The sequence below is a fragment of the Apodemus sylvaticus genome, chromosome 6 (assembly GCF_947179515.1).
Source record: "Apodemus sylvaticus chromosome 6, mApoSyl1.1, whole genome shotgun sequence".
Taxonomy (NCBI): Eukaryota; Metazoa; Chordata; class Mammalia; order Rodentia; family Muridae; genus Apodemus; species Apodemus sylvaticus.
In genome coordinates this window covers 5391272-5405704 of record NC_067477.1, presented here as the reverse complement: position 1 = coordinate 5405704, position 14433 = coordinate 5391272, and the positions used below count along the sequence as shown (strand labels likewise).

Here is a 14433-nt window from a genome sequence, read left to right as displayed (position 1 = left end):
TATGTGTGTGTCATCTATTTACAATTTTTATTCAATTTTGTGTTTTATCTTTTTGTAAATTTTTCAATTTTTTATTAAATATTTTCTTTACTTACATTTCAAATGTCATCTCCTTTATTGGTATCTGCTATGAAAACACCTGATTTAATCTATCCTGACACTGCTCACCAACCCACCTACTCCTGCTTCCCTGTCCTGGCATTCCCCTATACTGGGACATTGAGCCTTCTCAGGACCAAGGGACTCTCCTCCTTTTGATGTCCTACAAGGACATCCTCTGGTATATATGAAGAGGGAGCAATTGTTCCATCCATGTGTACTCTGGTTGGTGGTTTTGTACCTGGGAGCTCTGGGAGTACTGGTTGCTTCATATTATTTTTCTTCCTATGGGGCTGCAAGCTCATTCAGCTCCTTGGATCCTTTCTCTAGCTCATCCATTGGGAACCTTGTGCTCAGTCCAATGGTTGGCTGAGAGAATCCACCTCTATATTTCCCAGGTACTGACAGAGCCTCTCAGGAGATAGCTATATCAGGCTCCTGTCAGCAAGCACTTGTTGGTATTGTGTAAATTTACCATATTTTCTGCATCCATTCCTCTGCTGAAGGGACATCTGTATTCTTTCCAGCTTCTGGATAGTATATATAGAGAGATGTTATGAGCATAGTGGAGCTTGTGTCCTCATTCCATGTAGGAGAATATTCTGGCTATACGACAAGGAATAGTATAGCTGGGTCCTCAGGTGTCCCGCGCTATCATCTCACCAGCAAGAACACACATGGACACCAGGATCCTTCTGCAGCAAAGTGTTTATTGCTATCTTGAAGAGGAAGACCACGAGCCCAAAAGGGTGTTGCTTATATACCCCTTGGCGTGGCGTGTACACACCCGATTGGCTGTTCACTCATTACCTCATTTGAATGCCCCGGGGTGGGCAGAGATTTGGCGTGAAGATACTCTTGCACATGCACATATAGCTCGTTTACCAAGAAAGCTGAGCTGGCGCAGCAGAAGCCGGTGCCATCTTGTAATGGCAAATACTGTCACGGCTCTGCACACCTCTCCCTTATTGTTTTATTAAAATGCAAGCCACTCTGTAATGGATGAAGATAGAGGTCGGATCCTTAGTAAGATGAGTAAGAGCGCCATGTACAGAACAAGACCCTTAGGTTCCTTTTCCCAGGATCGTCCTGACCTGCACTCGTGCCGTTTTTCCTAGGGGAGGGATACTTGGACACACAACCCTCATGTAATCCGACTTGTCTTCTAAGAGTGTTCAAAGCTCTGAGCAACCCTTATGCAGTGCTTAACCCAACAATCCAACAGAGTCAAAGACTTACTCACTCATCCCTGTGCAATGAGTCTAGCCTATAGGGGTGCAAGATCTGAGTAGTCTAGTGCTTGCAAGATTATTTTAGCATGGACCACCAGATCTCCGGGGAGGCACCTTGTTCAATAGTCACAAGTGCCTGAACAATCACAACCTTGTCACGTTTTTGTTGAGATCTGAGTTTGCAGACCAGCCAAAGCATGAACACGCATCCACAGCATAAGGCTGTGCCAAATAAACTCACCCCCACCCACTCCTTAAAGTAAGAAAAGGCTGAAGCGATCCAGGAAGAGAGTCCCTCTGTCAGCGACAGGTCCACTCGAGTCGAATTGATAGCCAACACTGCTGCCCGCAAAGATTCGAGAGTCTCATCAAAACCTTCAGACCAGTTTCCTTCAAGATATAACGACAATTGCCTAGACAAATTTGCCACTCGGGTAAAATTTTCATATTGTACACTGGTAATGCAAAGCGCACCCAGTTTTCTTTCACATCCTAATTGAGCAGAGCCTCGTCGATTCCCCCTTTTGTTTTATTAAATATGATTTAATGGTACAGTGAGCACGTTCTACAATGCCTTGGCCTTGGGGATTATATGGGAGGCCAGTTAGATGAGTCACATCCATTTGACTGCAGAACTGCCGAAATTTCTGAGAAGTATAGGCTGGTCCATTGTCTGTCTTAAGGAATCTAGGTTTGCCCCAAACACTCCACGCCTCGAAGCAATGTTGAATTACATGTGAGGCCTTTTCTCCTGTTAGAGGTGTAGCATACATAATGCCAGAGCATGTATCAATAGAAACATGCAAATACTGAAGTCTTCCAAAGGAAGGGATGTGAGTGACATCCATCTGCCATACTTGCAGCGGTCAAATTCCCACATGAGGCACAGGCAAAAATAGACAACATTTTTGACATTGGGTAACTATCTCTCTAGCTTCTTTTCTAGTCAATGAAAAGCAGCGATGTAAGGTTTCAGCCGTCATGTGAAAACGCTTATGAAATTCTTTTGCAGCTTCTGTCTGGGAAGACAGTGCAACAGCCACAATCTTGGTGGTTTTATCTGCCAAATCATTTCCTAATGACATAGGACCAGGGAGGCCCGAGTGTGCTCTGACATGAGTAATATAAACAGGGAATCTTCTACTCAACAAGACAAGTTGTATTTGTTGAAAAATGTTAGCAACTCTGCTGGAGGGTTTTATTACCCCAGCTGTCTCAAGAAGGTTAACTGCATTAACCACATAGGAAGAATCAGACACAATATTAAGCGGTCCTGGGAAGGTCTCAAGAACCTCTAGTACCACTAAACATTCTACAACTTGAGGTGAGGTTTCATTATATTGTTTAGATACTACCTTACCGTTAACTACATAAGCACCTATACCAGTTTTTGACCCATCAGTATATACCACGATTCCATCTGGGAGTGAATTTTTGGTTGTCACTCGTGGAAATACTACAGCTTGACTCAGGGCAAACTGCAAAATTGGATGCTTTGGATAATGATTGTCAATCCGCCCTAAAAAGGAAGTAACTAAAATTGCCCAATCATTGGATGTAGCTGCCAAAGTTTGAACTTGTGCTGCAGTATACGGCACAATCAAAGAATTAGGATCTTGTCCAAAATGAGTAACTGCTGCTTTTATCCTGCGAAGCGCAAGTTGTGCAATTGCATTAGGGTACCAATCTATTATTTTAGCAGGAGAAGCATTGGGGTGAGTCCACAATAATGGCCAATTTTGCCACAAGACAGCCGTTGGTAGTTGTATAGTCTTAAAAACACATAAATCAAAAGACTGAGTTTCAGCAACGCGCTGTAATTGGGCATCTCGTAGGGCGTCTTCCACAACTCGCAAAGTCTGGCTTGCAGCTGGTGTCAATGCTCTCGGGGAGGAGATATGAGGGTCCCCTTCCAGAATATCAAATAAAGGTTTTAACTCAGCAGAAGAAATCTTTAAAAATGGCCTTAGCCAATTTATGTCCCCCAATAACTTTTGAAAATCATTTAAGGTATGCAGGTGATCTCCGCGAATCTCCAATTTCTGAGGGACTATTTTCTCAGGATAAATGATCGATCCTAAGAATGAGCCAATTTCTGCAATTTGAACCTTTTCTCTAGCAACTTGTAATCCCCATTGCCCCAACGTTTTGATTAAAATTGGGTATGAGGTCTGTAAGGTTATTAAATCTCTATGGCACATGAGAATATCATGATGTAATGGACCAGAAGCAAGGATGGAAAGCGTTTCCTTATGGGTTCCAGGGATAACTGCACATATAGTTGGCACATAGTGGGGCTGTTGGCCATGCCCTGAGGCAGAACCTTCCACTGGAATCTCTTATCTGGTTCAAAATGATTAATAGCTGGTATAGTGAACGCAAACCTTTGTCTATCCTGTGTGCACAAGGGAATGATAAAGAAACAGTCCTTAATATCTATGATTATTATCTTCCATTGCTTAGGTAAGGCAGAAAGCAAGGGTAGGCCTCGCTGGAATGTGCCAAACAGGCGCATTTGTGCATTGATGGCTCTCAGATCCTGAAGAAGTCTCCACTTTCCTGATTTTTTCTTGATCACAAAAATAGGAGTGTTCCATGGTGAAGTAGAGGGTTCTAAATGACCGAGCTGCAGTTGTTCATTAACCCACTTAATGGCAGCTCCCAATTTTTCAGAGGATAGAGGCCATTGAGGAACACATACGGCTTCCTCTGTGAGCCAAGGTATGGGTATAGTGCCCTCAATGGCCCCTAGAGAAAACCCAAGCCCCTTCTTCCTTTGTTGCCTTCTTGTGGGACAGGCTCCAGACGGCCCTGTTCTCTCTTTCCAAGTCATTTGCCTTCTTTATATCCCATTTTCTTCATTATTTGGGTGGCTGGTACTGAGTATTCATTAGACAAGACCAGACCCAAATCCCATAATATGTCTCTTCCCCATAGATTAACAGGAAGAGGAAGAACATAAGGAACAAAGCTGCCAGATTGCCTTTCAGGGGCCTGCCAATCTAAGGAACATGAACTAATTGTAGGGCTGGCTTCATACCCCAAACCCTGTAGGGAATGGGATGACTCTGTCACAGGCCACAATTTCGGCCACCAATGGGAAGAGATAATACTTTTGTCTGCCCCTGTATCTAAGATGCCCTTGAAAGTCTTCCCATCTATTAGCAACTCCAGGGATGGTCTGGAATCAAGATTCATGACCAGATAGGCTGAATCATTTCCAGAGGAGCCAAACTTCCGGGTTCCTCGATGGAGGCCGAAAGAGGGAAACTGATCATGTAAACTGGGCAGGACTACTAACTGAGCAATCCTATCTCCTGGCGAAACAGAAAATACACCCTGAGGCCTAGAGCAGAGAACTTGAAGTTCCCCCTCGTAATCTTGATCTACAACTCCAGGGTGAACAACAAGGCCTTTCATTGTGAGAGAAGAGCGAACAAGAATCAGTCCCACACTCCCTACAGGTAGGGGTCCTTTGAAGTCTGTGGGTACGGGTTGTATACCCATCTGTGGCATTAGCATGAATCGGGCGGTGGAATGCAGGTCCAATCCTGCTGAGCCCTGTGTTGCTCTACGGACAGAGGTGTCTGCCATTTGTTCATCATAGTCCCATATGTTTTGGGGCCCTGAGACTTGGGGCCCAGATACCTGTTTTTTTGGAGTATCCTCACTTCCTTTTGTCTGGGGAAGAAGCCTGCCTTTGATGTCTCTAAGCGAGCAACACTCACTGGCCCAGTGATAGCCTTTCCCACACTTAGTACACAGCCCTGGTGCTCTCCTTTTTGTGAGAGCTTGGCACTCTCTCTTTAGATGTCCTGGTTTGCCACAATTATAGCAAACTTTACAATCACCAGTACCGGAGCATTTTTGGTTCTGCATAATGGCCGCCACGAGGCCGGCATTAGTAAGCCGGCCTCCAAGCTCTCGGCAAACTCTCAGCCAATCCTGCAACCCTTTGTTTTTCCTTGGTGTAATAGCTGTTTTACATTCCTGCGTGGCCTGTTCATAGACAAGTTGTTCTATTAAGGGCATAGCCTATTCCGGATCTCCGAAGATCCTTCCTGCTGCTTCTGTCATTCTGGCTACAAAATCTGAAAATGGCTCTTGGGGGCCCTGTATGATCTTTGTTAAATGTCCCCCAGACCCGCCTTTCTTAGAAAGGGCCTTCCATGCCTTAATGGCAGTGGCAGAAATTTGACCATAGGCTCCCCAATTATAAGTGGTCTGATTATTGGCGTATGGTCCCTGTCCTGTCAAGAGAACAAACGTCCAATTTCTTTGATCCCCTTCAATAGTAGCATTGATCTTAGCCTGTGCTTGAGAATTATCATACCACAAGGCCTTCCACTCCATGTATTGACCCATATTAGGGAGTGCAGCCTTTACAGTCATTTGCCAGTCTCCCCGGGGTCATGGCCTGGTTGGCAAATCTTTCGACTTGCGAGATGGTAAAATTGGCGCTGACCCCGTAGTTATGGACTGACTCTGCAAGTTTCTTAATCTGATTAAACTCTACTGGAGCATGGATACGACCTCCTTCTACGCCCTCAAAAACCGGAAATGCCTGCTGCACCTTCTTTTGTTCATCTTTTGTAAGAAAGGAATCCAAATAAAAATTTTCCGCATAGGGCGGAGGGGCATTAGGGCCTGAAAGCTGAGGGGTGGCCTGCCCTGCGACCCCAATAATCTTTAGTTTTTTTCTCCGATTCCCTCACTCTCCTTTCATCGGGATGATACATCTCTTCCTCATAGCGAGCTGCCACTTCATCTAAAACCTCTTCTTCTGAGGAACTAAGTCCAGTATCCGAATCGGAGCTATCAAGCTCCAGAGCCTCAAGTTCTTTCATTGGATAAAGGCTCTTTCCCTTCAGTGTTTTTTTCTTTCTCCACTATTTTCTCTCCCAGGGCATTCTTTCCCCTGTCTCTCACTTCCTCAGATCCAAGGTCCACAGAAGGGCCTTTTTTCTTAGGTGCACCTTTTTTTCTCACAGCTTCTATTCTCTCACCCCGCTCTGTTTCTGACATGCTGTCCTGAATCTCCTCCAACTCTCCTTGCCTTTCCCTTACTGATGGATGGCAATTGTCATCCTCTAAGCACGATTTAATAAGTTTCCAAAGCGGCATAGTCCCTGCTTTCAATTTCCCGCTTTGTTGTTCTCTGACCAAGTCTCCTCTCAGATTCTCCCTTGAGGCAAGCATTAATGATCCAGAGCAAGCATACCAGGGTGCTACACGGTCCACTTCCCTGACAAAATAATCAAGAGTTTTCACCGAGATTTTCAAACCGCGCTGTTTTAGGAAGGACTGCAGCGCCGTAATCACTGAATGTGAGGCCCCCATACTGCCCCTTTATCTACAGGACAAGCTTATGTATCAGGCTGGCACTGTGGCTTATTTATGTCCGTCTAACTGTGCCTAGTGACGATGATTTAACACCACCACCGATGAAAACAAAATGAAATCAAAAGAAAAAGAATGAGTGCCACGAGAACAAGCAGGAAAGCCTCAACTGCCCCTGCTAATTGAGGAGAGAGATGGGAAAGATCAAGACCAAACATACCTCTCAGAGCTTACCTAGTCCTGCAGTTCTGAATCCTGCCCCGTGACCGGGGGTCTCCTCGGTGCCAGCGATGGTGAGGCGTTATCAGGTTTCGGGACCAAATGTCCCGCATTATCATCTCGCCAGCAAGAACACACGTGGACACCAGGATCCTTCTGCAGCAAAGCGTTTATTGCAATCTTGAAGAGGAAGACCACGAGCCCCAAAAGGGCATTGCTTATATACCCCTTGGCATGGCATGTACACACCCGATTGGCTGTTCACAAATCACCTCATTTGATTGCCCCGTGGTGAACAGAGATTTGGCACGAAGATACTCTTGCACATGCGCATATAGCTTGTTTACCAAGAAAGCTGAGCTGGCGCAGCGGAATCCGGCGCCATCTTGTAATGGTGAATACTGTCACGGCTCTCCACACTCAGGTAGTATTATGTACAATTTTCTGAGGAACTGGCAAACTGATTACCAGAGTGGTTTTACCAGCTTGCAATCCCACCAGCAATGGAGGAATGTTGCTCTTTCTCCACATGCTCACTAGTATTTTCTGTCACCTGAGTTTTTGATCTTAGTTATTCTTACAGTTATGAGGTAGAATCTATGGATTGTTTTGATTTGTACTTTCCTGATGACTATGGATGTTTAACATCTTTTAGGTGCTTCTCAACCATTCAGTATTCCTCAATTGAGAATTCTTTGTTTATCTCTGTACCATATTTTAATAGGGTTATTTGGTTCTCTGGAATCTATCTTCTTGAGTTCTGTTTATATATTAGATATTAGCCTTCTATTGGATGTAGGATTGGTAACGATCTTTTCTTAATCTGTCAGTTGCTGATTTGTCCAATTGACAGTGTCCTTTGCCTTACAGAAGCTTTGTAATTTTATGAGGTCCCATTTGTCAATTCTTGATCTTAAGGGCATGAGCCATTGATGTTCTGTTCAGGAATTTTTCTGCTGTGCCAATATGTTTGAGACTTCTCCACAATTTTTCTTCTATTAGATTTAGTGTATATGGTATTATGTGGAGGTCCTTGATCCACTTGGACTTGAGCTGTGTACAAGGAGATAAGAATGGGTCAATTTGCATTATTGTACATGTTGACCACCAGTTGAACCAGCACCATTTGTTGAAAATGTGGTCGTTTTTTCAACGGGATGATTTTAGAGCCTTTGTCAAAGATCAAGTGACAATAGGTGCGTGGGTTCATTTCTGGGTCTTCCATTCTATTCCATTGATCTACCTGCCTGTCACTGTTCCAATACTATGTAGTTTTTATCAATATTGCTCTGTAGTACACCTTGAGTTCATGGATAGTGATGCCACCCAGAAGTTCTTTTACTGTTGATAATAGTTTTCACTATCCGGGGTTGATTGTTATTCCTAATGAATCTGAGAATTGCTCTTTCTAACTCTGTGAAGAATTGAGTTACAATTTTGATGGGGATTGCATGGAGTCTGCAGATTGCTTTAAGTGAGTTGTCCATTTTTGTTATATTAGTGCTGCTAACCAGTGATCATGGGAGATTTTTTTCCATCTTATGAGGTCTTCTTCAATTTTTTTCTTCAAAGACTTGAAGTTCTGTTCATACAGATCTTTCACTTGTTTGGTTAGGGTCATACCAAAATACATTACATTGTTTGTGACTACTGTGAAGGATGTTGTTTCCCTAATTTCTTTCTCTGCCTGTTTATCCTTTGAGGGTAGGAGGCTACTAATTTGTTTGGGTTATTTTACATCCAGCCAATATGTGTTTTATTTTTCTATTAAAAAAAACAATTGAATGGATGAGTAGTTGGATGAGGTGAAGGTTCTGGCAGAAATTTGGAAAGAATATCAGTGATCAGACTACATTGTAAATTTTAATATTTATTCTCTATTACTTTTATAATCTATTTTTCAATCATTGGTAACCTCCAGATCCAACCTCTTACATTCTTAATCCTGTTTCTCCTACCTCCTGACTTCAAGGTGATTCTCCCCTCCCCCTACACCTGACCTCTCTACTCCATGGTGATCCAAGTATCTTGTGGGCAAGGTGTAACTTTTTGCATTGAGTCCAGACCCAGCAGTCCAGCACCATTTGTTGAAAATTCTATCTTTCTTTCCATTGGATACGTTTAGCTCCTTAGGTGTGCAGGTTTATTTCTGGGTTTTCACTTCTATTCCATTGGTCCACTTACCTGTCACTGTACCAATACCATGCAGTTTTTATCACTAGTGTTCTGTAGTACAGCTTGAGTTCAGGGATGCTGATTCCCCAAGAGCTTCTTCTATTCTTGAGAATAATTTTCACTAGCCTGTTATTTGTTATCCCAGATGACTTTGATAATTCTCCTTTCTAACTCTATGAAGAATTGATTTGGCATTTTGATGGGGATTGCATTGAATCTGTAGTTTGCTATCAGCAAGTTGATCATTTTTACTATATTAATCCTGCCAATCATGGTAAATTAATCCACAATCATGGTAAATTTTTCCGTCTTCTGATTTCTTCGTTTTCTGTCTTCAGAGACTTGAAGTTCTTATCATAAAGATCTTTCACTTGTTTGGTTAGAATCACACCAAGATACTTTACATTGTTTTTGACTATTGTGAAGATTGTCATTTCCCTAATTTTTTCTATGGCTGTTTATCTTTGAGTATAGGAAGGCTACAAATTTGTTTGAGTTAATTTTACATCCAGCCACTTTGCTGATGTTGTTTATCAGCTATTGGACTTCGCTGGTGTAGTTTTTTGGGTCACTTAAGCATACTACTATATTGTCTGTAAATAGTGATAATTTGACTTCTTCCTTTCCGATTTGTATGCCCTTGACCTCCTAGGACAAAACAAACAAATAGAATAAGATCACCAGAAACAAAGCATAAGAATCACAAGGGTATGCAGAGACAAATGTTCACAAATACACAAAATGGGGCAACATGTATGCAAGGGAATATGAGTGTTGATGCTGTATCAGTATAGATCCATCTTCTAAGATGGCTAGTGACTTTAGGGTTGATTACTCCGCCTGGGAAGGAAGTAAATATGAGATCAAACACTTGAGTATGATATCAGAACATACATAATTTAACAGATATATGTATTGTGTTTGTAAATGAATTTCATGAAAAGTGATTTAATAATATTTTGGCCAGCATACAAGTATTATATTTGCATGCCTGTGCATTTTGATGTAAATATTGCTCACATTCTAAGAGACAGGAACTTTTGCTGAAACATGTAGCAACAGATAACAACATACCCGAAGTCACTTATTACATAAGACTATGAAGATGGGTTTGTTTGCCCAGATGTTGATGGTTTGCATTTTATAGGTCAAACTCATTATTATAAATTATTCCCAACAATCTAAAAAATGTTCTGGTCTCTCAGGATCCAGTGATAGTTTTATTATGCTTCACCACACTATTGCATTTTTATTGATTTTTGGAATAAAAAAATGTAAATGTAGGTGGTCACTGGTGAAGCAATTTGCAAGGTATGGTAAAGTATAGCTTTATCTTAAATAATCATCACTTGATTCTTAGCTGGTCTTTTACAAAGTAGACAAAGGCACTATTGGAATATGTGAAAGAGATAATAAATGGACATGCAAAACTACTATTTCTGAGCAAGTCTAAAGATTTAATATTCTCTAATCTCATTCTTAGGATAGCTTCCTGCTCCTCAAGGGTTTGGTTACAGGATGTGGTTACAGCACTATGTCTTGAAAAGTAATAAACTGCAGAGTCCTCAGATGTCAGGCTGCTGAGCTGCATGTAGGCTGTGCTGGAGGATTTGTCTGCAGTCAGTATGGCCTTGCCCTTGAACTTCTCATTGTAGTCAGTAACACCATTGTAAGGATTAATATATCCAATCCACTCAAGGCCTTGTCCAGGCCTTTGCTTTACCCAGTTCATATAGTAGCTGGTGAAGGGGTAGCCAGAAGCCTTGGAGGATAGCTTCACTGAAACTCCAGGCCTCACCAGCTCAGCTCCAGACTGCTGCAGCTGGACCTGCGATTGGACACCTGTGGAGAGAAAGGCAGAGTGGATGTCATTTTCACCTCAGGCCCTGTCTCCTCTTCAGATTTGGAACTGGTGAGCCCTTACCTGCAGTTACTGACAGGAGGAAGAGAACAACACAGCTACATTCCATGGTTAGAGTCAGTGTTTTCAGGGACTGTGGAGAGGACACTGATCATAGGTTGTTTTCATGGTGTGGACAGCCCTGTATTTACTCACATAGTCTGAAGTAATTTGCATATTTATGAGCAGGTACCTCTTATATAAGATCCTAGTCTATCAGAAGAGCTGGATAGGAAAGACTGAAAATGCATATGGGTAAGGTAGCAGAGTGCTCAGGTCCATGTCCTAATCCTCTCTGAGTAATTGCATCCCATACATCTTCCCTGAACCCAGGTCACATGTCATGAGACCAGGCTCTCAAGAAATTTTTGGCCTGAGTCTGTTATTCCAGTTTGAGACAATGTCAACACATGGATTTATAGATGGTGCTTTGAGATGATGATGATGATGATGATGATGATGATGAGAGGATGAAGATTAATTTGATTTTGATGGAAGGTTCCAAAAATTGATAACTTTTATGTATGAGAACCTTATTTCAGATAAATGTAAATAATATTTGCCTTTACCACAGGTCATATACTTCAAAAGTCACTAAAATGAATAAAAGTAAATTCGCTTAAATATTTATACATCAAGGATTTTTACAGCATTATAATGATTGACTAAATTATAGATATAAGCTATCTATGTATAAATAAAAGATTTTATGACTAAGGCATATATATATGATTTGACCAGAAATGATGACAAATTTACATTGCTTTTGGAAAAATGGATGCAACTAAACACAACTATTCATTAAGGCAATCTCAAAAAACACAGACATTAAATGGAGATAAAATTTTATGTCCTTTAACCCATTTTCTGTATCTTACATTCTTTTCCATGTTTTATGATGATTCTTGTGTGAGATGTTGGCATCATTGAATCAAATGTTGCTGGAAACTCTATCAATAATTCTAAACACTCTGAATGTCTGCATCAGTCTTTACACACAGCATATATGATCCCCTGTGACCAAGACTCAGACAATATAATGGGTATAAACATAAATATTTATAAGGCAGTTTGAAAACATGAACATTAGCAATACAAATGAGGTCTATTATGGTCTATGTCATCACTAAACAGGGGCTTTAACCACACTTACCTGGGATGTTGACTTTCCTATGAAAATTGGCCAAAAATTAACAAATAAAATTATTTTGCTTCCCAGAAATAATCCTCTCATACATCTACTCAAATGACTCTATATCTTATTGTAGAAATGTGCATACATTCATGCTTATTTACAGCATGTGAATCATGATTTTTTAACAGAATATAGAGGAAGCAATCATATGAGATTTCTAATAAAGGATAAATGAAAAAGAACAAAATTACACATATAGAAAAATAAATATTACTCAGTAATAAAACAAGAATTTTCTGATTTATAAATATATGGAACTAGAAAAATATTCTGAATAGTTCACCCATGTCCATGAGGCAAGGGCTTCATGTATTCATTCATACGTGTTCTAAGATTTCAATATTGTATTTGGTGTATTTAATTGCAGAAGTTGAAAGACTAGAATTGGGACAGTAGAGTATGAGGAATTTACAAAGATGACATAGTAAAATAGAGATAAAAATAAAGAATGAAACATTCTAAAACTGAGCAAATTATAAGAGCCAGAATGGATTCAGGACCCCAGGAAAGAGTGTTTTCCAAACACAATGGGACTGATGCACATATGAATTAACAGAGAATGTAGCTGCAGGCACAGAGCCTGAATCAAGTCAACCCAGATAAAATCCCCAAGGTAGGAGAAGGAAATTATCACAGGATCTCAGTCCTAACCAGAAAAAAATTGGAACTGATACTCATGGGTAAAGGAATAATTAGTTTTCTCTAGAGGAATATCATAGGGGATTTAGTCATGGAGACATGCTTAGCAGTTGATAGAAAAAAAGCAAAAACAAAAGCAAAACAAAACTCAATGGTATTTTGCAGACTTATTTCCTAATACTGTTTTGTTCAGTTCCTTTTTCCTCACTTATGTTTTGCCCATATACCATGACTACATAATTGTGATTTTATTGCTCTCTCTCTCTCTCTCTCTCTCTCTCTCTCTCTCTCTCTCTCTCTTCTCTCTCTCTCTCTCTCCCTCTTTCTCTCCCCCCTCCCTCTCTCTCTCCCTCCCTCCCTCTCTCTCTCTCTTGCTCTGCATGTCTTTTTTTGTTTCTGTTTGTTTTTAATCCCCCTTTACATTTCTTTTTCTTTTGCTTATATTCAGAAAGAGAAAAAGGTATGCAATGGCATGAGTTTGGAGGTAGGAAGAATCTGGAAATATTTGTGGTGGGGAAATCAGTTTTTAGAATAAATTGTATTGATTTTTTTCCAAAAAGTTATAAAAAACAAATAAAAACAAATGAACATAAATCAGCAAACTGTTTATCAAAGAATCTTTACTGTGTTTGAGCATGGAGACATCATGTTAATCACCAGAGTGAAGATCACTCAGCACAGTTAATAAAGAAGCCCACAGAGGACACAAAGTCCTCTCAATATGCACCTCATAACTTTATGGGGATTGGTGGCCTCATTGTGCCATCTGCTGGTCACAAGCTTCCCAGAAAATAGGTTTTTCATGTTTTAAACTGAAGTTGCACTGTCATGCTCATGAAAGAACACCTGAAAGTAGGAAGAGGGAACTTGTAGTGCCTTCCACCAGCAGGAAGACAGGGCTTCAAATCAGGGAGAGGCGGGCCATCCCACAGTCATAACTCTGACCCATAATTGTACCTGTCTGAAAGAATTACAGGGATGGAAATGGAGAGGAGCTCAAGAAAAAGAAGGTTCAGAGAAAAGGTCAAAGTGGGATCCAGGGGAAGGGGAGGTTTTAAGGTCTTAAGGATATGGAGTACTCATAAAAAGGGACCTAATATGACAACACTCTTGAAGACCGAACAACAACTGAAAGAGTCAGATGCATATATTTGCATCCAACCAATAGACAGAAGCTGTCCCCTACTGTTGAATTAGGGAAGGCTGAATGATGTTGAGGGTGACCTTGTAGGAGGACCAGAAATCTCAATTTATCTGGACCCCCGGGATCTCTCAAACACTGGACCACCAAACAAGCAGCATACATTAGCTGACATGAGGCCCCTAGCACACATACAATAGAGGATTGCTGGGTCTGTGTTTATTCAGAGATCATACACATAACCTTCAAGAGACTGAAGACACCAGGAAGTTTAGAGGTCAGGTGAGGGAGGGAGGGTAGGGACATCCATGTGGAGACAAGGGGAGAGAAGGAGGTTTGGGATGTGGAAAGGTCAGAGAGTGGACAGTGGTTGGCCGGATGGGGAATAAAATATGAAGTGTATAAAAATAATTAATTAAAAAAACATTTTGTAGAAAAAGAAAAATTTATCCATGTAACTTCAGTGTTTACAGAGTTCCACTGAAGAGAAAAA

General features: G+C 41.1%; 1 gene segment (V, D, J or C); it reads right to left on the bottom strand.

Moving 5' to 3' along the window:
• The window catches only part of LOC127687769 (Ig heavy chain V region 3-like), a 906657-nt gene extending 895613 nt beyond the window's left edge, over positions 1 to 11044 (bottom strand). The window contains 2 exon segments of the V gene segment in view: positions 10894 to 10907; positions 10990 to 11044. Of these exon segments, the coding sequence occupies positions 10894 to 10907; positions 10990 to 11035 (60 nt within the window).
• Between the last annotated feature and the right edge of the window lie 3389 nt (positions 11045 to 14433).